The 27,641-nt window shown below is 33.8% G+C and overlaps 1 protein-coding gene across 6 annotated transcripts in view; it reads left to right on the forward strand.

Annotated features, from left to right (window-relative positions):
* Positions 1-27,641, forward strand: part of ROBO2 (roundabout guidance receptor 2) — a 1,149,410-nt gene that overhangs the window by 1,009,491 nt on the left and 112,278 nt on the right. For all 6 annotated transcript variants that reach the window (XM_032489706.1, XM_032489698.1, XM_032489727.1 and 3 more), the window contains exons 6-7: positions 20,169-20,296; positions 24,878-24,889. In XM_032489706.1, the coding sequence (XP_032345597.1) occupies positions 20,169-20,296; positions 24,878-24,889 (140 nt within the window). The remainder of the gene's footprint in view (positions 1-20,168; positions 20,297-24,877; positions 24,890-27,641) is intronic.

Below are 27,641 nucleotides of genomic sequence, written 5' to 3' on the forward strand. Positions count from 1 at the left end.
AGAAAATGTGCCATTTGAATTCTTATGTATGCCTGCAAATTCTAAATGCAGTTGATGGCTTGCACATAGTGGATATCATTCATGAATATTTCATAAAAATAGAAAAGAGACTAGAGAAAAAGAGTTTCAAGATATATAGTGCAAAATTCTATCAATTTTCCTGAACCCACTGACAAATTTCTTTTTCTAAAGTGCAAGTCTATTTTAAGAGAGACTTTTCAGAGTTCTTAGTTCCATGAAATGTGAGATTCACATAAATACATGATTCCTAAAGAAAAGGAATTGAATAGAAACACTTACAATTCCCCTTTTCTGTGGCATTTTTACACTAAGTGGCTCTTTCTACTTAGCCCTGGAAAATGTTCTTGTATTAATTGTTTGGAAGCTCCATTGTTTAGAGCATGTGCTTCTGGGATGCAGAGATGCTGAACAGGTGCTTAGCCACCCTGCTGAGGAGATCGGCCTTCTTCACATACAGTGTCTGCTTCAAGGACATGTGGTAATTTGGGCTCATGATAAATAACCACACTGATTAGGTTGGCTGGTCAAGATTGGTCAATTAAAATGATTTTCAAAAAAGGAGGAAAAAAACTGAGAGCAGGAGAAAAGCAATGTATATAAATATTGTACATGACATTTGAAAAAATGGACTCTTCCTTAAGATTCAGAAATATAAGGAACAATTTTAATGAAAATTCTATGCCTTTTTTTTCAGCTGTACAGATGTCTTATCCATTTCTGTTTGAAAAAAATCAGAAGCACGTGGACTGTTATTGTTGGATCTTGTAATACAGCTGCCAATAACATAAAGAATATTTAGGCCATTGTCAGAGATGTTAGATTTTAGCCTTGTTCTGACACTGTTTGATCATTTATCCCTTTAGTTATACTCACATGTTCTGGAAATGATGTTCAACAGATTTCTCTGCCACTAACTAGGAGTGTGACCTTGAAGAAGCTATTTAACTCTTTGTACTTTACTGTCCTGAAGATATGGACCAGCGATGCTGTGGGACTAATGATTAACCTACGCTTTGACTCTTTCGTACAGGGTGAATAATTATGCCATCCTTTCTAACTCAAAGAGTTGTTAAAACGATATAACTAATTCAGAGCACTGTAAACAATTTACAATGGGTGCACATAACAGGTGCTCCAGTTTTATAAATTCAACTGATTCGTAGTATTTATTAGTGTATAACTGCAAAGAAAATAAGTTAATGCTAAAAAATATAGAGTATATAATTTTTATGGATTGAATACATGTTCTCCTCTCACTGGCCAATTGATTTCCATAGAGACACATAAAAATAGTATTGATTTAATAGATATCACTTTTGTTTTTAAATCATATTGACTTATTTACAAATTTTGCCAGCCAGTTTGCTAGCCTGAAAGTTGCCACCCATTTTTCTACCTCTGGGAGATTGTACAGGGTCCAGATATTTTATGCTAGCCCCAGTGCAATCAGACATCTGGATTAGGAACTTCAAATTTCACACATTATACTTTATCATTTGTCTGCTGGTAATAAGAAAACCATCACCTTTATAAGAACGTTATGTAATGATAAAAACAATATTTTTGGAGGACTTAATTATTTGCCATGCATTCTTCTAAGTGATTTCTGCTTACATTAATTCCATTATTGTAAATAATAATGTTTTAGCATAATATTACTCCCATTTGAGGGATGTGGGAATAGAAGCTTAAAGAAATTATGTTTCTAGTGTCACACATTAATATGTGTTAGGGCTAGGACTTGATTTAGAATCTGTCCAACATGAAACCTGTATTTTAAACTAATGGACTCTATAATTATGTGATTATAAATTGTTTATGGAATCAAGCTGCTTACAAATTTTCCTTATTAGATAAAATTTTACATACTTGCTCAGAAACTCTGTATTATGGATAACTTTATAGGAATACTATATAGCATTACTGGTAAGGGTAATTTTTAGACCAGTTTCATAACCTGCACATAAAATATACTTGTGTTTTGAAAATCTCAACTTGGACCAAGTCAAGGTTACCTCCTTGGAAGCTGAAAATATAGATTTTGTTTATAAACAGAATTAATTAGCAATTTTCAGAGGGATGCCAAAATGGTCCTTTTTCTGTGTTTTCATCAAATAGGTGCTAATAGTTTCTGTTAACACAAACCTAATTGCCACCTAGGGTGAGGAGTGCGAGTTGCCTCGTCCTGTGACCACATTGGCCCATCTGTTGAGAATGTTTGCTCAGGAACAATGCATCCAATTTGGGTTCTGGCCAGTGGTCAACTAACAAGCTGGGACACACTTAGAATATAAACTGCCTTAAAGTCAGAGATGCTCTGCTGTCCATTAACTGGCAACTCTTGTATTGTGTGTGGGCAGAGCCAAGACCAGGTGCCAGTTTGCAGAGCAAATGGGTCTGCCTGAGTGCCACCTGTCATTGGCATGTGAGTGTTGTCCCACCAGGAGCCACAGCAGGTTTGTTTCTTCCCTCAGAGTGTGGCATGTTAGAGCATTCATCTAGGCTGAGTTCAGGACCAAGGCAAGCAACATTGTACCTTGGCCCAAACTGGAGGACAAACCAAAGGCTTATCAGGAGACAGTCATCACATCACATCATGTCCCACCGGTGGATGGACTGGACATTTATCATTAGAGACTCTGTCATAACTAGGTTCTTATCTTGGCCAAATGAAATGTAAAAAGGAAAAAGTTATATAATTGGTTATATCAACACAAATTCCTGCCTTCATGAGACAATTGGTGGTTAGAATCACTTAGATGATTTTTAATCACCCCATGGTCTTTTCTTAAAATATATTTCTGGTTGTTTTTTTTTTATTCTGTTGTTAATAAATCGAATTGTAACATGGGGCTGTGAGGTAAATGAGAATTTAGGAGATCAGCGTTCTTATCCCAGCTCTGCCGTAATTCATCATGTTATTTTAAACAATTTATGTTACATGTCTGAGTACTAGGGTCCACATCTGCAAAATGTGTAGGTTGCATTGGATGGCTTCTGCAGGCCCTTTAACTTCTGAAAAGATATAAATCTATGAATGGCAACAATGCAAAACAGTTTAGAAAGTATGATAATAAATTTTTATAGGAAAAAAATCTCTAAAATTTGAAATGAGTGGGCCTAAAAAGGAATGTTAAAATTACTCATATACCTATTACCATCTACTTTTTATGGTCTGCATGTATCTACTCAGATTTCTGTGTATAAATGAGCATTTTTTTGAAATTCAAAATTGGTTTTGATTCTGAATGCTTACCTAGGCTTTTTTTTTTTAAAGTCTAGTATTGATTCAAAAAAGTTGTTTTTAATTGTGTTTTCCTTTCCAATAAATATAATATTAAAAATTATATTTACATAGCCTTACTCTATAGCCTTACTCTGTATCAGACCTACTTCAGACATTTTACATTAATAAACTTATCCTTAGCACAACCCTATGATGTAAAGACTATTATTATTCCAATATAACAAATGGGGAAAAATGAAGTATAGTGAGGGTAAATATGGCAAAGCCATTTAGTAAGGGATCTAGGATTTCTAGCTAAGTCCACATTCTTGACTACTACCTCGGGGTGCTGGATGGAAACAGCTTTTTTCCATTTGGAATTGACGATTAGGAAGTGACAGTTTAGCAAATGCTTGCCTAGAGGTGTTACTTCTGTTAGAGAATCACAAAATACATATGTGTACTAAAGTACATCATAAAGATTTTATACTCTATCATAATGGCACTTATAAGCAATATACAAATCCATTATATTATATCAAATAAACAAGTTCACATCTTTAAAAAAATTATTATTTTCCACTGCCCATTGAAATAGAATTTAAAACTATTCTATCTTTATTCTCACAGAATATTTTAACTTAATACATCTGTTTTCTTCTCAACAGTGTATCTGGGGGAAAAAAATACAAAGTCATGAGAAATACATCAGAAGCTAAAGAAATGCTTGCCAATTGAATTAAGTAGTATGAGTAGAGGAGAAACATCTAGAACTGTGAACTCTTCTAGGGCACGATAGTTTAACTCATCTTTTCATCCTCATTGCCTAACAGTTCACAGGACACATTTGATTTTACTAAGAGAGAGGTTTTTATATTTAATGTTTTCTTGATGATATTTGATTAACACCAGTTCCATGGATACTTATAAATTGGCAGGCAAGACTGAGTTCCAGACTGTATTTCCTACAAACATAGTTTTTTGTTTTTTTTTTTTTTTATATGTTGTAACAATCCCTCTGGGAAACTAGATATCCCCTCTAGTTCCACTTGCTGCTTGATCTAGATATTCAAGTCAACTGGTATGCACTGAAAGAGAAAGGGGAAAAACAAACAATAACTTCAGACCTTGTATTACAATGACAAGTTGAATGAATGATGATTATATCTTTGCTAGTGTGTGAAGAAGATACAGTTACCAAAAATAAGAGATAAGAAGATGCTTTCAAAGCATTTTAAGAATATATCCTACTCCACTACAGTAGAATCAATTATTGGTCCAAATCTATTTTAGTTGGTACATAGTATTAACTCATTGGATCGTCATTCTAAAGACCGTATCGGGGAGAGGAGGCACTGAGGCACAGTAAACCTTGGCAAGATAGTAAAGTACTAGAAGTTTCTTCTGAGTAGGTAATTAATCATATAGATCTCTAGAATAGCCTTATGACAAAATCTTAGTGCAGAAATTTTGCTTGTTTTTCTTATGAGCATATCTGTCAAAATTACAAAGATTATTACAATACCTTTCAACTCATTTCGTGAAATGCATAGGTGGTTGGAGCCTTTATAAATATCTGGTTCAGTATTCTGTGTCATTACAATTCATTCAACATATGGAATGTGCTATAAAAAATGTTAAATGAAAACACAAGTAGTCCATTCATTAACTCATATTTTCTAATAGTTTTGTCCAAATATTTACAGCACATACACAGAAACAAAAAAGGTCAATCAGGACTTTTACCTTTATTTGAGGGATTTCATAAAGAGAGTGAAAGAAAATATTTTGAACATAATTTATAGTAAGATATCAATTATCTCAAAGGAATAATAAAAATCTTAACTGTGGGCTAATAAAATACTGTATTTCAAGAATTATTTCAAAGGTAATCATAGACATTAGTTTCTATGCTCAACAAACATTCTGTGTGTTGATATCCCAACATATAAGAAAGATGAGTTTGTTCTCAAGGATTTTAATTGAAGGTATGAGATATATATAATACATTAATTACTCAGTAAGGAAAATTATACTGCAAACAATCATAGACAACACTTCTTAGGGTTTCAGAAAATAAAAGCTCCTCTATTCCCATGTGCCACTAGAGATGGGTCTGAAAGAAAGAGTAGAATTTCTGTAAGTGGAAAGAAGACTATTCCAAGAGACGGACGCAGGATGAAAAAGCTTTGGTGGTGAACAGCGTAGGCCATCAATTAGTGGTTCCGTCTCCCTGGAGCGTAGCGGAGTGGCACTTAAGGCCAACAAGGTTAGTTGAGGCTTTAGAATGAAAGCCTCCAATTCCAAGTGAAGTGTTTATCCTGAACACAGTATGAAATGGGGATTCACTAAGCACATTGAATGGAAACATATTTTTGTTTCTATGTTTAGAAAATTGATTCTTACAAATTATATGTCATATAGCTTGAAGCAGAGAAAATTTGGAGGTAGGCATACCTGGTAGAAGTTGTTTAAAAGGTAGTTAGTGGATTACATTGAGTTTTTTTCCTGTGAATACACAAACATGGATATTAATGCAAGTGGCAATATAAGGAAGTTTTTTTTTTAATTAGAAATTTATTGTATGTCTGGGTTCATGGGAAAAAAAAGGGTTAAAAGTAATGCAGAGATTTATACTGAAGTTGGGTGTCTGAATGAATGATGTTGTCCTGAATAAGCAGAGAAATCAAAAAGATTTGTTTAACTTAAATCATTTTCAGTCGTATAATAATAGCATATGTCACAGAATTCAAGTTAGAATGGTTTGTGAGATCCAACCATAATTTTCCCCCGAGTTAAGGAGAAAAAAATTGCCAAATCAACTATGATATGCCATCTGTGGTAGATGACTTCTAATTTCAAAGATGCTAAAATATGAAAAAGGTATATCTTAAAGTTGATTAGCTATGGGAGTAGGAGCTAATGCTTACAATGCGTTACATGCAAGTAACTCATTTAATCTTCACAATTGCCTCAAGAAATAGATATTTTTATACTCTCCTTTTTTTACAGTTGAAGTATCTGAGGGGCAAATGTTAGTGGCAGACAGAGATTTAAATTTGAGCACTTTAAGCTCTAAAGTCCACGCTCTTAACTGCTACACTAAAATAATTTTTTTAAAGAAAATTATATTAAGATAATAACAAACGCTATCCTTTTTCCAGGACCCGCATGCTGCATGTTAGGTTGTTACACATTTTACAGTTAATCTGCCTGGTCGTCTTGAAGGCATGAATCTCCTCTTTCACAGAGTAGGAACCTGGAGCTTAGAGATAATGAGCAAGGTGCTCAAGGTCATAGGACCCGGGGTGGTGGGGCTGGAGTCCAATCCCACGTCTCTCCAACATGAAAATTCAGCTTGTGCTCATTTCCCATTTTGGACCTGGAACACCCTTCATTTCGGGTTTCACTCAACAGTCGTTGGCTGTTTTGGTTTTTGTATTTCTGTGTAACCAAGAAAATAGCACTAAATTTATCATTATTGTAGTGGTTTCTCTGTCTGTCTCCTAAACTCCTCAACTCCCTTTGCCGTATTTATCTCAGTCTCAAGTATCCAGTTCTGCGTCTGGCTTGTGCTGCTCACCAAATGCACTTTTAGTGCAGTAGTTCTCAGCTGGGGCCAGTTATGCTTCTCGTGCTCACAGAGGGGCCTTTGGCAATGTCTGGAGGCATTTTTGATTGCTACATTTGGGGGATTAGGTGCTACTGTCGTCTAGGGGAGAGGCTAAGAATGCTGCTAAACATCCTGCTGTTATGCATAGGACAACTCCCACAGCAAAGAATCATCTGCCCAAAATGTAAATAGTGTTGAGGCTGAGAAAGCCAGATTTAGTGGAAAAGATAAATACTGTTTTTATATGATTTTAGTTTTTGTTCTTAATGTTAGGGGAAAAAATAGTAGAATATAGTTCAAAGAAAGAGAATTCAAAGGTAATAATCTTTTCTTGTTGCCTTAGCTATGAAGGTTATACCAGGGAGATGGACAAATAGTAAGTACCATGATGGGGTTTGACATAAACATGTCATCATTGAACACAAGAATAAGGCCTTTGGTTCCCTAATGACTTGAAATGAATGCATACTTTTTGCATATTTTCTAGAATATATGAGACAGGGAATTTTTCTTTATATTTCTTGCTCATTAAATAGTTGCTGAGTGGATAAAACTGGTTAAGAGTAGCTTAATTAGAGCAGTGTCTGAACCTGCATTTTCAAATAGACCTACCAACCCACAGGTTGTGTGACACATTTAATGATGACAGGTGCTCCTATCTCATTATGTTGAATTTCTAAATTACTCCGTAAGCACATTTCACAAGGAAGTTTCTGAGGGTAGAAGGCAGGAGAAAGCCTTTGAATGTTCCATGGCACCACCCAGACTGAATATTCTCTGAGATTGCAGAAGCCTCCCCTGCACCTGGTGCTCACTTTGAACACAGATGAAGGAGACGTCTTGGAGTCTGTCCATCACATATTACAAGGCCACTAAGTAGATGACAAATTAAAAACAAAAATCATTTTACCCCAAACTTGAAGTCCCTTATTACACAGAGTTCATTCCCAACTCAGAAGAGATCGAGAAGAATGGGAGCTACTTATCAAAACATTCTCCTCTGAACTGTGAGTTCTGTAAACTCTTGAGGATTTAATCTCTAAAGTCTTTTTCTGAAAGGACTTAAAAGTTGAGATTAATTTCTAACCAAACACACACCTGTGAGATATATCCACTTTTCCAAATCTGATGTTGCAATATCCAGTCCTGTAATTAAACCAAATTGCCTTCATTGCATTTATGCCAATAAAGTAATTATTTCTAAATTGAAGGATAATTTAACCTACCTCACCATTTTATTCATTACAACATGGTCTCTTAATTGTGATACATTTGCACTTCTTACCCTAAATTTTTGTGTTCTCATTAGTTAAAATAATACCTGCAATATTTTAGAATTATTTAAAAGTAATACATTTAAGGGATTGCAGATATTATTTGAATAACCTTACAAAGTTTAGTGAAAAAATTATCACGAAGATGGTTGCATACTAAGGACAGTAATGAAAATAATTAAATGTTTATTTCGATATTATGAACCAAAGAAACATTTCAACATTTCTAGAATAATTTGAACTTGATCTTATATGAGAGTGGAAGGAAGAGTGCATGATTTTATGATATTCATACATAACTGAGATTTTTCTAGGCAAATGCAACAGAAAGGCATTTGGATGAGAAAAGTGAAGATATTGGGAAGCATCTTCTGTACCATGGAATCTAAGCAGGGTAGCGAATAAGTGTTGATACAAAGGACTGAGGAACCACCCAAGGCTATGCCAGATTAGAAATTTGAGCTTTTGATTTCAAAGGTGGAGCCATTCCAGTTGAGGGCAAGGTCCAGGATCTTGCTATGAAACAATAGCCAGGGGATGGAGATAGTATCACTGGAGGAGGAGATCTGAGAGAAATGAGGGGCACGTATGAAAAGTCTTATGGTAACATTTATTGGGCATTTACTGTATGCCAGGTCCAGGTCTCAACACTCGAAATTTATGAACTCATTTAATCCTTATAACAGCCTTATGAAATACATTCTTATTAACTGTCATCTTTGTCAAAGAGAAAGAAATTCTAAATATTCCATTTCAAAACTGGATGACATGATTTCTGTTCAATGGAATAGGACTTTGTTTTGTTTTGTTCTGCTTTGTTTTTGTTTTTAAAATTTGCTTTGTTCATTTTGAGGATAAGTTACTCCTTTAAAAAATATTTATTGAGAAACTGCTCCATGTCAGGCTCTGGGTAATTATTTGCAATGTCTGGGAAGATGTACTTTCTTTCTTTCTTCCTTCACCCTGAACACAAACCTTCAGGAAAGAGCTAGGTTTCCATTAGGGCAAGGAGAAGAAGGTAGAAATCTGAGAAACAGAGGATAAGGAAGTTTTATAAATCAGTAAACAGGTAGTTCAGAAGGCACAGTGAAAAGTTTTGTGGAGAGGTCCACAAAAAATTGTGAGAGGTTACATCAGAGGAGACAAAATTCAGTGCAGAGGAGGTGAACATGAGGGACTAAGATGACAAGAGAAGATGGGAACTTGGATGGTGACCAAGGATAACAGGCTGTGAACTTCATGGATGTCCACAGATCTGTCAAGAGAGTTAATCCTTGGAGTCTCCAGTGTCTGTCATAGATATAGAAGATGGGAGAGACAGGGAGACTCAAAAGACGACCATATCCTCAGTGGTTAAAACTTGGAGGCACTTCTAGTTTGGGGTGAGCAGGGTGCTTTGGACTTTCTGGAAGGGCTCAGCTGTGGTTTGGTTTAATTGCCTGATCTCCAGAGAGGGCTGTGGTTCCAAGATGGTCGGTGTCTGGGATCCCTGGCAGTGGTTGGATGCATTGTCTTTTGGGCTTAGTTATCCTGTGATCTGAAATCAGCCTTTTATTAAATCAACTATTGTTACACTATTGTGGGTATTTTGGCCATCTTTTTGTTTGTTTATTTTCTCTTAGCTATTTAGTTGGAAAATGCCATGCTCTCTCAGCTGTGCTGAGTCTTAGAGAGACTAGTAGAGGGGTTTTTCATCAATGGGTCAAGCTTACAAGGATAGAGTCACCTATGACTGCGGTGGAGATACGGGTAGCATTTAGGGAAAGCCAAAAAAGGATACAATATTGTCTGGTCAATTAAGACAGAGTCAGAATGCCGTCATGTTTCAAGTTTCATTTTGGCTTTCAGCACAAGCTTCCAGAACAGAACAGCAAGTTATTTTCGGAGAACACTGTGTCTCTTACTATTTCCCTATAAGTCTAATCTCCCAAGATTCTTGTGTCCTTTCCTTCCTCAATGAGTGTTACGTTAATTTTCATTTTTTAAAGGACATCTGTTCTTCACTGCTCTTAGGTGCCCTGCCCAGAAATGCTTGTGACCAGAACCCTGAAAAAATAAAGATTTCTTCACCCAAACTATAAACATTAGCCTGCATTATAATCGTAGGTAAAAAGAAAATGTTACTCACGTAGGCTGTAGAGTACAGGAAACTTCACTTGATAGCCCTTTGCCGGCAAAATAATGGCCTCTTGTGTTCATTTCAGGGTCCCAGATCTCAACTGTGATTTAAAAGCTTGACTTTAGGATGTATCTTAACTGTTAAAGACGAAGAAAATATCGCTGGGGATTTAGGCTACCAAGAAGTGCTTATGTGATTTTTAATAACAATTTCAAGTATTATCGGTGGGAGGATTTTGTTTTATTTGAAATATTGTGAGCAGAGAGATTGTTTTAGGGAAATTGATCACCTCTTCCTACTTTCAACTGCCAAGAATGAAAGAAGCAAAAGATTTAAGTTTCTCCAAGAAGGTTTATGTTTTATAGAAGAGTGCCTTAAATTCAGTTATGAGTTGTTAAAATGCACTCATTTTTAGCTTGAAAAACATTACTGAATTCTAAAGGACTGGATCTCCATGTTCCCTGAAACCCACATAGTGGTATTGATGAGGTAATAGGTGTGTCTCTAATTATCAGTGAATGATTCCATAGGATTAATAAGTAATTTTTATCCTAAAAATCCTTCTGTTGGAAAGCAAGGCAATAGAGTTTGTAACATTTTCATGTAAGAGCTCCACAGTTAAATTTTTATTGAATTTGGAACTACAGAATGCCTTTTATTGCAGATATTTATTTTCTGAAAGAATCTAAAAGGTGTAAGGTGATCTTTAGCTATTTGGATAGAGTGCAAGTATTTTGAAAATTAAAAACAAACATTTCAAGTCTCCCTAAAAGGAAAAAAAACATTTACTTGTGTAGACATTAAATGTTTCCTGGTTCAATTCATGGTTTTTACAATTGGCCAACCTAATGATTAATAAAGCAGATACAAAATAAAAATTTAAGTGCTAATTCAAAACACTTGTTCTAGAATTGGAGCCAGACATCTTATAATAAGAAGAAGTAGGTGATTTCAAAAACTAAAAATGCTGAGAAAATAAATTTCCTTCCGTGAAAAACAAAGGTGCTTTTGAGATGAGAACAGCCATTCAGGAAGTTTTATTAGTTTAGAGCCCTCACATAATTCAAACAAGGCAATGAGATACAGGGACTTGAACCGACATGGTAAAATTCTAGCTTGTAATAGAAAATGTAGTATATTTTCTTTCATTCTTTTCTCCTCCCAAATTCTATAGCTGTTGTGGAAGTTTTGGAGGGGGCGGTCCCCGAATTATCTTAATTATTTTCATAAAAGCCAGAAAAATCATAAGAAGTTCCTACCCTAGAAGCCTGAGATGCATTGGGGATTGCAGCATATGAGAAATGTATAAAACATAGTTATGTTGTAAAATTTTGCCAGTTTCAAAAATTATGCTTGAGATTTTCAATGTGAATTTAGATTTATAGGAAATTTTTCCACTAGTTATGAGTGAAAGTTTCTTCAGGAGGAAGAAATAAAATAGATTCTTTCATTTAATTTTGGAACTGATTTTAGCATGTAGTCCTCTGCTTCTTAAAGATCAATAATATTTTCTCTTTTGAGACACTTTTAAGATTATTAAATAGAAGATCACACACAAACAGAACCTTGCATACAAACTATTGTTTTAAGTATTAAAAGAAATTTACTTTGTTTTGTTTATTATTTAGCCAAACAGATGGTAATGGTTTTGACACAATTCAGTTCCCTTTTTCTTTTTTTTTTTTTTCCTTTGGGAAAAAAATAACAGAAAAACCATAGCTTCTTTTCCCACTTTGTCACAGCTGGTTACCAATCAATCTCAATTCACGGTACAGTGATGATAGCACATGTTGTCTGGGGGCCAAATCTGATTGGGTTGCATTTTTCAGCACTGTTTCATATCAGAAAAAAAAGGTATCTTTATAGTGGGGACTGTCAGCACATGATTGTACAACTGTCATTAATCAAACCTGGCAACAATGACTGCATTTATACAAGGCTGAGACTGGCAGATTTCACCATCAAAATCACCCCATTTCTGTTAGGATTTCCTCACCAGTAATGTTTTTTCATCTGTTTCTTTTTTTTTCCTTATTTTTAATTAAAGTCAGACAACACCTTCTACGTGTTGATCATATATAATATTCTACATTTAAAAAGTAGCTGTTTGATACCAAAGTATGCTCCAGTTACCAAAAATTTATTTTCTACTATGTAAAGAAGGCCAAGAGAAGATCTGGGCAAAATTTAGGTACATTAGATTTTTAAATAAAAGAATAATTTTAAAGTGTGTATACATTGGGAAACACATTTATTAACCTCCTAGGATTGCAGTTGGTTTTAGAATAATGCTGAGAAAAATAATGATAAAGTTAGTTTCTGGCGTTTTGAAGACTCTGAGCACAGAGTCTGATACAGAAATACATACCTCCCTGGCCAGTGCACATGCACACTGAGCAATAAACACACACATCGAATGGAAAAGTCATGTTACTCTGTTAGAAAAATAAATGGACTTGCTGCAGAGGACACCAGTTCCAGCCTCTCTGTAACTCAAGACAACAATCTCAGCTTCTTTTTCCATAAAATGGTGTTTGGAAATAGGCATTTTTCTCCAAGTCTTTTATTGTTGTGAAGTCATACATTAAGCTTGGTTGTAAATAGCTCTTGAAATATAAGGAACTATCATTTATAATTATTCATATTACTTAGTCAATATTTGCTTTCTAGGGGAAAATGAATATTTTCCCAATTATCCAATCTAATAGTGTAAAGCATCAGTGAGATTACTGTTAGGCAGGTACCAATTTATCTGCAAAGAAATACAAGAAATAAGGCCATGGACCTGTGGAAATGTTTGACATCTAATTGCTTGTGAAATATGTACTTTTAGGAAGCAAATTACTGTCTCAGAGAAATCATGACCGGTTAGAGAAAGCAGAGACTGGTAGTAGATACTCACGACAGTTTTTCCCCCGGACTCTAATTGCCTCAATGTGTGTGGCCTTGGGGAAAGGACTTTGCCATATTTGCCTCAGATTGCCTAAATGTAAAAATAGCAATGGGCCAAATATTTACTTCTTTCTGGGTTTTGAAGTTATTTAGATGTAACTTCTTTAAAACCAAATTCTCATTTTTTTCTTAAATTTTCACAGATAAAGGCTACTTTGATCACAATTTCATTTTTCTGGCCTGAGAGTCATCTTATTCTGAAAACCAATAAAGATACCATGATATGCTTCGATCTCCTGGGATGTGGGTACTGTCAGGATTCAGGCTGGAGACTGGCACGGTGTTCAGTAATGTTGGAAGGAGCAGTAGGTCTCCAGTTGTACAGTTGTTCAGACTTGTGTAGGCAGAGTGATGAAAGAGAAAGTGTGTACTTTGGAGAAAGACAGACCTTGATTTGAAAATCCAAATTTCTATGTGAAAATGTCAAAATTGTAAATGGTATCAGTTATTCCAATAACTTAAAAACATTAGTGAGCCGAAACACAAACACACACATAGACACACACACACAGCTTGCTCTCAGGCAGATTTCAGTCCACAAATGAGCAAATTGTAATTATAAATTTATAGTATCTAGTGTAAATTTCTGTATCCAGACCATGAGGCCTAAATTATAATAACATCTCTGCCACTAAAAGCTTAATTGTGACATTGAGCATTTAGTCATTGACCCTATTAAGGAAAACTTTGTGGGAGCAGTTTCCATTTTGGTAGTATACCCACTGCTTACTTTAATTTCCCTTTGTAGATTCATACATCATGATTTGAAAAATTGGATCTTTATGCTGTCTCTTTGTAGAAAGTTGTAACCTCTGTAATACAGCTGGTAAAGAGTATGCTAGGTTTTGAATATGGTCTAAACTTTTGCTACCAATGAATTCCAAGACTCTGGATAACAAAGTGCTATTTTTCTAATCTTAAAATTAGGGCATTAGAGTAGACTCAATTTTTTTTTTCAATTTTTGCTTTGTCTCAGAATTTATTATCTGCTGGTTTCTTGGAATAACCAGTTTCCATGTATTTCCTTATAATTGCATGACTAAATGGCCTTTGCCCCTCTTATTCTAGAGGTATTTTATTTAGGTTTCAAGTGTTCTCCTTTAACATTGATATTTTAGGAATTGCTGGATATTTCCATGTTCACTGATTCGTGTTCTTCGTGGTTTTCTAGCCTTAAACGATATTCTTCTAAAGTTATTATTTTTACACATGAAGAGTTCAAGTTTATGTATGTCACCTTTTCAATTTTTATACCTGTAATTCCTTTCTTGATAAACAGAAAGTAAAACTGAATATAATATTCCAGATTCCACTATGCCATATTTTATAACAGTATAAAAATAAACTGTATACTTTCAGGTTGAAGTTTATATGCCTAAATTTTCTAATTTTTAAAATAGAGGACAAACAGTTTTCCTCCTTACCTATCAGAATTGTCATTAGAATAATGTAAATAGTATATTTGAGTACATATGCAAATACATTTTTATTGTCATTATTTTTTTTCAATAACACCTGTGATTAGAAATCACCATAGTTGCCAAAACAATGAGTTAATATTTCAAAAGCAGCAAAACTCAAATCTTTACTTTGTTCTCCTATAGTCTTCATATTTGTTTTAAATATTCTTCTAGAATTATTTCATTTATTTTGGTGCAGAGAGAGATTATTTTTTCATGTTACTGATTTACAGAGGGAAATTTATAATGATAATATGTAAATCAAATGTCTAGATTGCTGGTCAGGATTTGCTGATTTCTTTATTTTAGCTCCATCTCCATAGTAGCATTTGTGTATTAAATATTCTGAGCCTTAACATTTACAGTATTTTGTTGATATAACCTACATTTCAGAGCTAACTGCTGATATATAAACCTAACAACATTACTTTGTTTCTCAGTGTAATAGAGTGCTATATTTCAAATTAGTTGGCCTTTCCATTCTTCATACAATTGTTTTACTAATAACTGTGCTATGAAATAACTGCCAAAGAATTTTAAGCATCTGTTGGATGTTTCATCATTCATTAAAAGCCATTCTTCGAGCACATCCAGGATCTCAGGTGCTGTCTGGTGGAGCTTGGGGTGTATATTTTGGAAAAAGGGAGAACCAGTTCTTGTTCTCATGGAGCATACATGCTCCTGGAAACTAGAAGACAATAAATCAGCTAACAAAAATGTGATAGAGAAAGTTAAAAAGTACTAAAAGTAAAAGAAATGAAAACAAAGAATAAAAACAAATAAGAGTAATTTTAAAAGGTTTCTGGTGGGCAGAGAGCTACTTTACATTGTTTGCGCAAGAAGACATCTTTGAGGGAATATTTGATCTATCTTAAAAGTCAGGAATGATTGGCCCTGAAAAATGAAGGGCATTCCATGAAGTTACAATAGAAGAACAGACACACTGGTAATTAGGCAGTTACGTTGAGCAAATTAAAAAAAGGACCATGTGGTTTAAAGAGGATGAATGAGAAGTTGGACAGATTATCCAAAATCTCGAAAACCATAGAAATAAATTTTATTCTAAGTGACTGAATGAGAAGTCATTGGATAGTTTCAAACAATGAAGCAACATACCAAATTTAGGTAAATTAATCAGCGAAGCTTTTATTCTCCTTTAAACCCTTAGATTGAATAACTGCTATTATGTTATATATAGTTTGTTGTTGTTAGAAATAGTTGACATAAAAATAACATAATTCATAGGATACCTAAAATTCAAAAGGCTGTCTTGCATGAGAGAGTGTGTATTTTTCTGGCTGGCACAAGGAGTAATAGCATTAGTAGAAACTTCTGGAAGGAATGTTTTGTTTCATCATATATAGAAGATAATAGAGATGTTCAAAGATGGAAGAAGTCACTCATCCTATAAATAGGCTGGAAGACTGGTTGGTAGATTGTTGCAGACAGGAGTCAAGTGTTGATGAATGGTTGCCAAAGGTGAGCTTTTTAAAGTTTCTCTTAACAGAGGCAGTCAATCATTTTATATATATTTAAAGTATTTTTGATATAAATCCATAATGCTCATAATATTCACAATCTCTCCTTAGGCAAAGATCCAATGAAAATGAGAACTTAAAAAGTTCTGAGCACCCCAATAACTGAGAATCCTGGAAGTGTGTTTGTTTTTCTTTGTTTTTAAATTTCAACACCCCTGTATAGTAAGACCTCACAGGACTAGTGTATTGCAGCAGTTATTTCTAATTGGGAAAAGATAGCACTGTGCTCAGAAATGTGTGCATATCAAACCTTAGGACCAGGGTAACTTGTGCTTTAGCTACAGAAAGCCTTAAAGGTGGTTCTGATCCACACTTATGTCAAGGCAGACCTTATGCCTTCCATCTGAGAATCATTTCCCTAGGCTCGAAGCCCTGTGAAGGCATGTATCCCCAGCTTTTAATGCAATGTCTGGCATGTTGGAGACATGTCGTAAGAATTTCTTAAATAAAATAGACCTTCATTATAATCTCCAATTTCAAGGATCTTTAAGGGGAAATTAAAATGAGATAATGCTCAGTGAGCATCTACTAATTCCCATGAACCACACAAGGCACTTTACATGCAGGAGCATTAAACTTACCATCCTAAAACCTCTTCTACTACAAAGCTTACCTTTCTCACTGCAGCTGAGCTCATTACTTGGGTTCATGTACTCTCTGTACCTAGCTGGAGTCCTATAGATATTCTAAAATTACCTTTGTACCTCCAGACCATTGTTCTTACTCAACTTTTACAGTCTATATCTGAAACTTTGTCACAGAGTTTTAAAAAAAGGAAATGTACTATTTGCTTGTAAAGGTATGCTATCTTTGAAAGGTAGTCCCTTTTATTAGCAGCTAAGATTAACTCAATTGATGCCTCCCAAGCAATATTTCATTTTTAGTTTTTCCTATGGAAACAAAAATTGCAATCATAGTGTAGAATGCAGAATTACTTGTATTTCTGATCAGGGAACCCAAAACAACCAAAAAGTTAAAATTCTATATATATAAGTTGTATATAATTATACACACACACACACACACAATGCAATGTTCCTATTACTATTCTTGACACTCTTTCACACTCCTTAAAAAAAAGAGGGAGAAATTTTGGCAAGTGAGATTTCAGATTTCTTTTGGGCTCAAATATTATGTAATCAGTAATTTTTAATTGAACACTTTTTCTTACTAGAGCCAGACATAAATAGCTCTCACGTTGTCTCTGTCTCCCATGGTGTTGCCTATATAAGTGACTTTATCTAACCTGAAGTGAAATTTTGCCACAAGGTGTAACTAAATGTTTGCTCAATGTGAAATTATATTTCTATTCAAATGATGTAAATAATGTGGCTTGTGTGTCTTAAGTTAACATTAAAAGAGTAAACTAAGTATTTTGCAGTGGGGAAGGGGTACCACAGAGCAAGGGGAAAAATGCCAGGTTGAGAGTCAGATCAAGGTTTGAATTCTTTGGTTTTTCTCTTTAGTGGCAAACTGACTTTGAGCAAATAATTTCACTGACTAACGGTCAGTTTCCTCAACTGTTAAATGACTATTTCTGTGAAATGTGCTAATGTGTGTGAATCTTTTTTTTTTTTTAATGGTGAGGCAATATACAATTTCTGATTTTGTGTCCTCAATGAGAAATCAGAATTAATGTACAATATAAGTATCTTTAATTTACATAGAATAATTTTTCATGTGTGTTTGATCCAGAAAGGACTTTATAAATTAAGTTTATTTTTCCCTCTTTTAGCTTTTGAGAAAACTCAGAGTGATGAAGAGACTTTTCAAAAGTCAAACAAGAACTAGAGATAAAACTATAGCCAGAATTCAGTTTTTTGAGATGAATTAGAAATGTCTGCAAAATATGTTGTTTTTATTCAGTGTTTATAACTTAGAGCTAAACATGTCATGTAGAATATAGGTTAACTGCAGGAAACATTTTTGTTAGACATTAAATATATCACCAGCAACTTTTCTGAAGTTATCATCCAAATCATTATTTCTCACGTTTTTAATTGGCAAAGTTAAGCAGAGAAAGTTTCTGTGTAATGTTACTCTCTCATGCATCTCAGTCGAATACTTGCCCCAGATTCTACATATAGCCCATGAGAAAGCCCTAAGAGATAAATATGGCAAATTTGCTGTCTTGCAGTCATTCACAATTGGTTGACCTTTATATCAGCAAGAAATGATACTCATCATGCATTCAACCAATATTTCTTGAGCTCCTAGTAAGTGTAATAAAAATAGCTAACATGTATTGTGCTTTCTGTGTGCCACTTTTATGCACTTGATAAGTAATATCTCCTTTAAAGCTCATATCCAATCCATAAGATAGGTGTTATCATCAGCATGTTTTGCTAGTGAGGAATTGAGACCTAGGGAAGTTAAGTATTTTGTCCACCGTTACAAGCATAGGAGGAGGCAGAACTCAAGATGAAAGCTCTGGCTGTTTGACTGTAGAGTCTGCGCTCCTAATCCCTTGGTTATGCTACTGGATGTTAAAAGTTCTGGGTCGGGCCTGTGGATATAGCAGTGAGTGAAACAGATAGGATCTCCGCCTTTATCGAAACAGACAATACAAAACGGAAGCAATGCAGAATGATTGGTGTAACAATAAGTATTTTTGTTTTGTTTTCTGTTTTGTCTTTTGAGGAGAGAGTAATCATAGTTTTTTGGGGTAATAATGCTTGGCTTCACACAAGGTAGTGAAGGCTTTCCTCATGACTATGACATTGAAAATCAGCAGAAATTTAACCCAAAACATGCAGAGAGAAAAGTAACCACCATAACTGGAGGATGGTGGAGCTTGGATAGTTAAGTTTAGTTGGCATGACTCATTCGTAGACATTACTTTCTGTCTTGCAAAGTTATGTAAAACAGAACTTTTATTAGGTCCATGTCTCAGCTTGTAATAAAGTTAAGCTGTGTTATTCTTTTAGCTAAAACTAGAAGTGGAAGAAATCTGATTATAGTAAGTCTTCAATGCACGCCTAAAAAGTTTGTTTTGGTCCTGAAAGCAACAGAAAATCACAGCTAATTGTGAGCAGATAGAACCAAGTAAAGTAATATTTTGAAAATAAAGCTTTGACTGTGTGGTATGTATGAGAAAGAGAGGCATTGTGATCATTCAGAAGCTATTGTGTGAAATCACAAAGCCCATCAGTGAAAATCGATAAGAAAAATCAGATATGAAAAGGATGTAAAGATAACTTCTTTATTACTTTGTATAATTAAAATTTCTTAGAATCTAAAAAGAACATATTCTTATATAAGCTCTTAAAAAATTCGTGTTAAAATTTTAGAATTTTTTTCTGAACTAGTATGTTAGTGTACTTGCTAAAAAACCAGAAATGTGGCAAGAAATGTTTATGAAAGAGCTAAGGGTGTGCATTTCCAGAAATCACTACAAGGCATGTTGATGTTTTAAAAGTTAATATTGCTACTTTTAAAAAGGATTACACCTTATTAATTATTTTAACCAATGTCTCTTTTGTCAATTTGCCAACAAATAAGAGAAGACTTTTCTTCTTTAATGTGTTTCAGCTCTCTTATATTCAAGATGTCATAAAAATAAATCATATATTTGAATGCAGTGTAATTCACAAAATGATAGAATATAACTCACCAAGAAACTAAAGCATACACTATTTTCTTACTAAGAGCTACCCAAAAAAGCCAAAGTGCTAATAATGCCTTTGATAGTTTTGATGCTGCCAGAGTTGTATACATATATAAGTTATAGGTAATTTATAATCAAGAAGCTAGAAATCAGATATGAAATTAATGATCTTATTAGCAATACATTTAATCTAAACAGTTGTACTTTATGGCTGAACAGTGTGTGTGTGTGTGTGTGTGTGTGTGTGTGTGTGTGTGCCTGTGTATATAATATAAAAAGAGAAAAACGAAGCTGAATATTTAGTGTTATCTAAATATAACCAATGTTATTTAATAAAGCCAATTCATATTCTGCACAGGTATGACATCAAAGATGATTACACGCTAAGAATCAAAAAGGCCATGAGTACAGATGAAGGCACGTATATGTGTATTGCTGAGAATCGGGTCGGAAAAGTGGAAGCTTCTGCTACCCTCACAGTCCGAGGTAAGAGACTTAAGATGTGAAATATAATTGAACCAGCAGATTAATATTTGGGTAAATTGATAAGTGAACTCACAATCAAAATATTAGCTTATACTGTTTTATTATTATATTAAAATGCCTAGATTTTGTAACCTCTCTAATATTGGTTGAAGTAAAATTACTTTAAAATTTAGATTTGAAGGGATGATCATTTGAAATAATTTTTACTTAATAAATAATAGCTAATACAGTTTCAAAGTAAATCTTAAAATAGAAAAGATTTACAATAGTCCTTTATGTTTCCATTACTTCAAGCTATTTAGCATTTTTAAATGTCACTAGTTTCAAAAATACTGTTTTCTGTTTACTATATTGTCACTTTATACTAGTAGACTATTTTTTGAAATTCTTTCTTATTTCAGCAAACAGCAATCTGAAAAAAAAAATAAGCAAAAAAAATAACACTGCTTCCAAAGGTGAAAAATGGACACAAAGAAGCTCCCACATTGAGAAAATCTGATTTAGAGACTGATTTGTGAAGTTCACTGGCCTTAAATAATTGAAAGAGTCAGTGCCGCTCCTGTAATAACGTTCACTTTCTGGGATGTCATGCACTTTCTCAGTCATGGAATAATTTTCATTTATAGACTCCTTGCAATTGCTTATAAGTGAAAGAAAGCATTACTTAACCCTACAGTGAGTAAGAATGAATTAACCGTCTTCCTGGTGATGCGTGCTGATGCACAGGAGTAAGTGATACAGCCCGGGGTAGCGAGTAGTGCCACATGCACAGCCACACTAGTCCTGCCAAGCAGACATTACCCACGGCATTGTTTACGCTCACAGGACTTGAAACAGAGATAGGCCAGTGCATCCGTTATCCAGGAGTCTTTCAGTCTTTCCCCCACTAGCCTGACTGATGCCCCTGCCCCTCCCTCGTGATAAGGAAGCTGGCTGCATGTTTTCTTCCATGTCTCAGTTATGTCTCACCCTGTTTAGTCAGACCTTTAGCCCTGTGCAGCTTCGCTCACAGAAGTTTTCATAAGATTAGGAGAAAGGCTTGGAGGAATCTGGATTGGCAAGAAATGTGTCAGGGATTCTCAGACTGGTCCTCCATCTGGTAAGAAAAATGGTTTTTTGCCAGATGTATGATTTGGGCATCAAATCATTAACAAAACAAAACAAAAAAACACTTCATCTTCCTCCAGGGAACTATTAGGAGACCTTTACTCTGGATACCTAGAAAAATATTGGTAATTTCCAAACTTGTCAGTCACTCCATTCCCATTCCACCTAATTCATCTTTTTTTTTTTTCCCCAACCAGACATGCCAGTGTGAACTTAGATTTAGGCAAATTAAATTTAGGCAAAATTGGCAAGCCAGTTGCTTAAAAACATTTTCATTCCTCATTAAAGGAGGAATCATATTGCAATTTTATATATATATATATAAATATGTGTACATATATGTATCATATATGATCAAAATCTAATAGCGTTTATAAGCCTCTTTACTATATTTAACCTACATTCTCTGGGAGGTGATTATATATTTATATCTATTTGTTTGCTTCAATTTAGTCAACCTTTTGCAGAAACAATTCACTTGGCCACATTTCCCCTAAAGTTTGTTTGTTTGTTTTTGCTGAAGTGAGTAGGAAAAAAAATAAACAACTAACCAAGAAATGTCCCATTCAAAAAATATTTGCTGACTAAACAAATGGTGAGGAAATGTGAGGAGCTGTTTGTTTGTAGAAGTGGCGGGGCTCCTTTTATACTTGAATGCTTGGGTGAATGAGATTTGAAGTGGTCTGTTTCATTTAAGGTCTTTCCCAGCTAATTGTTTTCATAATTTGTTGAAAGTTTCAGGTTTACCATTTTATTTAACAAAGCATGCTCCTCCTGGATGGATGTTTGAAGCTAATTTACAAAACTAATAGAAAGAGTTGTTTGTTTTTAATGGGATTTCCTCTTAAATCAGAAAACCTTAAGTGGTCTCGCCCCTAATCTGTGTCCTGTAGATGGATTAGAGAGTTTAATCTTTGCGTTATGTATTTCATCTAAGACTGAAACCTCCAAAACAGGGTTAAAGAAAAAAAATCTCCACAATATAATAGAATGTGAGTGAAATATTGTTTAAGAATATTTTTTATCATCAGGAAAAGCGGTTGGGATTTCTCATGCTATGAGATTAACAGGAGAAAAAACATATTATCTATGGCTTATTTTTTTCTATGCTCATTTTTCTGTGCACATAAATGAAATGTTCAGCCCTTCTCTGGATTGTTTTATTAGAACGGGGTCAACTGACCCAAGAGGCCACATCCATTTTCATCCATTTAATGCAGGGACACAGTTTAGTTTAATTTGCTGATTTTGAAAACATCCACCTGCTGGTTTTTTCCAACATGAAATGTTGCTATGTAACAAAGGCAAGAAGTTTTATTGTGGTATTTCTGCTAAAATTGTATCATGCTATTCACTTTAGTGAATTGGGGAAAAGAAAAGGGAGTTTTATAGTTAAAATCTGAAACAGACTTACTCAGTTGTTTTCCACTTCAAAAATATGGTGAATATAGACTATAAAATTAAACTTAACAGCAAGTAGCTCCTTTTGCTGACTTGACAAACAGAAAATTAGAAAGAAACAATGTTAGACAACAACAAGCCTCTTAGCATTTATATTCTAATCAAATAATTCATGATTTAATAGGACTTTTAAAAAATGACTCAAAATGAGTGAATACAGATTGCATATTTGTAAACACAATTTTTCCCATTTTTCAGTTGCTTAAATTGGTTTTGCATAAATCAAGACTTCTTTGGAAAAACAATCTTGTTTCCAGAGAAATAAAACCTAATTTTTCTTGGAATTACCCTAGACTAAGTGAAACAGAAACGTATTTTATTTCTTCAAAACATGATTTCTCACCATGTTTTTTCTTTTATCTCTTTACAGTCATAGACTCATAGACTCAAAATGTATTTTTGTTTCTAAGAGAAACATGTTTGAGGTTCAGCTTGAGGTAGCACTTGAAAAATGCAAATTCAGAAATGAAAGACAAATTTTTTTTCTACTAAACACTGGCAAAATGAAGAGAAATCTCATCAGTTAGAATAAGTTAGAATAAGGCACACCATTATTATGTTAGTATTTGTTTTGTTCTTAGTTGTTATTTTTGTGTGCCTGGACCCTCCCCCCTCCAAAAAAGAAAGCAATTATGCATTGTTCAGCTTACATTTTCCCTCTTGCTATTAGTAAACCCACTGTAGATTGTAGGACACACCAGAGTTTCACCAAGCTAGAATCTTCATTCTGTTGCTATAATTGCTTTTATTCTTCTCTGAAGGGTTTTAATTCCTCCCTTTTAATTGTGAATAATACTATAAGACCATGAATCTCATGTAGAAGAAACTTCAGTGTTATTTCAGAGGTTGCACAAAGCTAGTATTATGATGTCTGTTGAGTGAATGAATGCCTATAAATATGATTTCAATGGCTGTATAACCACACCCAGCAACACATCATCAAGACAAAACCACTCGTAAGTTCAAGAGTCATATTGTGTGCACTAGAGCTTTATCCACTGGGATATGGGTGAAACACTTGTCTGTAGAGTAAATTTTTATTTTGAAATGTAAGATTTCATAAAAGTTCAAACACTACTGAATCCGTTCCTTCTTCATTTGAACATTGGGACCATATGTTTTATACTTGTCCATTACTTTTATAAAAAGTGGTTTACTATCTAAATTGACTTAGCATTATTCTTTTTAAAGAAAGTATTATTAAGCCAATGTCTGTCTCTTACAATTTCTATGTATTAATAACAGGGCAGCCTATTACTACTGATTTTAGTGATTGAAAGTTACGGTATAATAAAAAAATAGTAATTTGTTGAAGTAGCAGTTTGAAAGCCATTCTCGTGAGCAAGAATCAATTTGTCAGTCATTGTTTCCTGCCCTCTGCCAAGAAAAGAAAAGAGCTTAACAGTAGTTAGGGGGCTACTCAGTTGAAATCTCTAAGGATGTTCCAACCTATTTGTTATATTTTCATCCACCCTGTCCACGGATGAAAAGTGATGTGATCTTAACTTATTACTGGCTGAAAAGCAGCATCAGGGGCTTTTCAGTAGTCCTTGTAATGGTTCTGACTAACCATGCTTAAAATCCAATTGCTATTTAAATCAGACACTGAAGCCTTCTTTTATTGACATGACATTTGCTAGTCTGTGACTTGAATAGTTATATTCATCAGGTTCCTAACTTTGGGATAAACAAAGCTGTTTAGCTCTAAGGAGATCTTTGAAATAGTAACTATAGTAAGTGATGATGACAATAAGACCTCATGTAAACTGTCTCTCAAATTACTTAGAGTTAATCATGACATGCAAAATATTTATTTTCTTAGAATTCTATTTATAATTTTCAGTTTTTATCAAGCTAAGACGTCCTGTTCATATTTGAGTAATGAGACTAGAAATCACCCTACTGTCCATACTTAAATGTAACATTACACATCATGCATTCTGATAATTTTCTTTTCTTTTTTTTTTTTAATTTCTTTTTTATGTTCTCACTACACCATTGTAATGTCTACAGCTCGCCCTGTTGGTAAGTAGCCATCCTCTATCCATTTCGCATGGCTTTGTATAGTGCTTCATAGCTCATGCAGAGTAGGATATAACGGAATGGAATACATTTGTTCACCCATGTTAAAATATTACCTGAGGGACTGTCTGCTATAAAAGTTGCTCCTGATTTTTTCATCACTTTGAAAAACCATAACTTTTTGCTACCTAGCAATTAATAGGTAACCGTTTTCAAGTAAAAGAATATATGAATGATTGATGTTATAAACTGCTAACTTTACTTAAGGAGAAAAAATGTAATACTTCCTTTTATTCCTGTGCATATAAAATAGTCAATTGTGAGTTACGTTTGATATTTGTTAAGGTAAAGCACTATGAATTAAATTAGAAGTTCCATTACTTTATGCACTTTTATTTTAAGCTGCTTGGAGTTCTTGCTTTGTAAGGGTATATTTTTTTTTACTGCTGTACACTTATCTGCATGCCTACTTCAGCAAAATTTAGTAGAATGCTTCAAGTTACTGTTACATTGATGCTTATGCTAAGAGGAAAATGGAGGGATGAGCTGTGTTCTTTGGCATGAAAAGTTTGTGATTTGAATATATCTCATTCTTCATTTGGCTTTGCAAAATTGAAGTTAACAGCTTGAACTTGCAGTAATTTAAGTGGTAATTATTTTAAACAAATACACAATCTTCTCAAATTTATTGGTTAATAACCTTTCTGCATTTATTTTAAAGTTTAGCTTCAACTGCCAAGAAATGTGTTTAAATCAAAGAAATCTTGATAATTGTGTTAGAAGAAAATGAATAGATGTATGTATGCATAAATGGATGGATGGGTGGATGAATAAATGAATTTAGTACATAGCTTTTTTAATACACTAAGAGATGTTTTAACAAGTTTTCAGTTTGACATAGCTTTATAAATGGTCCATCTAACTTCAAAAGCTTTCTTAATATACTGGCTTGACATTGTTGGCATTTGATATATATTAATCCAAACTCATATAACATTTCCCCCCATTGGTTGAAACATTCACAAGCATTATTGTTATGTAATATTTTCTTATATGAGAGCAAATATAGTAAATAGAACTTTGGTTTCCCAATCTGAATTTCTGTTCTGCCATTTCTGAGCAGTATTTCCTTTGTAATTTATTCAAGATCCCTAATCCTCAGCCACTTCCTCAATAAAATGGAGAGAAAAACCCTGACTTGTCAAAACTGCTGTGGAATGAATTAAGTTCAAGATTGATCACACGTGTGAAAACATTTTGTATGCCAACGTTGGTTAACATATTCCTAGTTTCTGAGACATACATTACTTCACATTTCAATATTTTCAAAATATACTGTGGCTTACAATCGATTTGAACATAAACTACAAACATTTTTTCTTGAAACACAATTGTTAAATTGTGCGTTTTAAAATTGATGCTGTTAAAAAATTAGGAAATATATTATCATTTTTAATCTTCATTTTTTGTATTTGTAAGAATTCATATTAATGATAACTTTACATATCAATTATATGACATCTAAAATTAAGACATGAGTGGGAAAGAATAAGGTAATAACTTCAAATTAACAGGAAAATCACATTTAAATTATAGATCTTTATATACAGAAACTTTATGTCGATAAACCATGACCACTTGATTTATATTATTTCACAAGTTCCTGGAACATAGAACAATATATTAATAATTTCCAATATATTAAAAGTCATGAATAAAAATACATTGAATAGAAGATATGATGTACACAGAGTACTGAGATGTATTTGTCACCTACAAGGCACTTCAAAGTTACTTCTTTTTTTATTCTTGTTTAAAATGATTTCTTAAATTCCCATTGGACTGGAACTAAAGAATAGATTCTTGACACACTATACTTTATTCTGGGAAAGTCTGTCATTTCATAAATCTATCTTGAATGACTTATGACAGTGTTCAGAAGTATGAAGAACTATACTTGAAACTTGACAACTACTATTAATTTGGGAAACTGAATGTTGGATATGATTTTACTGGATCACCAAAGAAGAGACTAATAATGGTATTAGCCTGCTTTTCTTTGCATTAACTTTTTACATCAATTTAATTCAGAAATCATATAAATGCTAATTGTTATTGTAAGGTCAGAAGATACAAATCAAGTAAATTATGAATTTAATATTCATATAACAGAAAACTACATTTATATTAATATTAAAATGTTTCAACTTTAAAGCTCTTAGCAATAGCATAAAGGGTATTCTACAACGTAGAAACCACAGAAAGGGAGAAAGTCCATCTTTTAGTTCTAGTATAAGTTAGGTGAAAAAATATATACAAAATATATAAAATTTAGAGAAAATTCAGGGGTTGGTTCCTGTCTGAAGCTTTTAAAAGAAAATGAGAACTATATGCAGATTCTGGAATACTTAACAGTTTCGGAAACCAATCACTACATTACACACCATTAAATACCATGCATACCACAAACTGCATAGTGTGTGGAAAGCCCATTTAGAAATCATTATAATCTCCCAAGCTGTCTGACTCTTATAAACTGAATTTGATATAAGAATTGAAACTCTATGCAATTTACAGTTGGAATGAACACCTTCCAGCCTGTACTTTTGAGAGTATAAGAAAAACTCTTGATTTTGACGATCCTCAGTGTGGGAAGTTTTACTGAAAGCAAACAGTCAGAAACTTGCCAGTGGAGGAAAGTATTCTCCAGATTTCACTCCCTTATGTGCAATGTCATCAACATCTCAAAAAAAGC

Source organism: Camelus ferus, chromosome 1 (genome assembly GCF_009834535.1).
Source record: "Camelus ferus isolate YT-003-E chromosome 1, BCGSAC_Cfer_1.0, whole genome shotgun sequence".
Lineage (NCBI taxonomy): Eukaryota > Metazoa > Chordata > Mammalia > Artiodactyla > Camelidae > Camelus > Camelus ferus.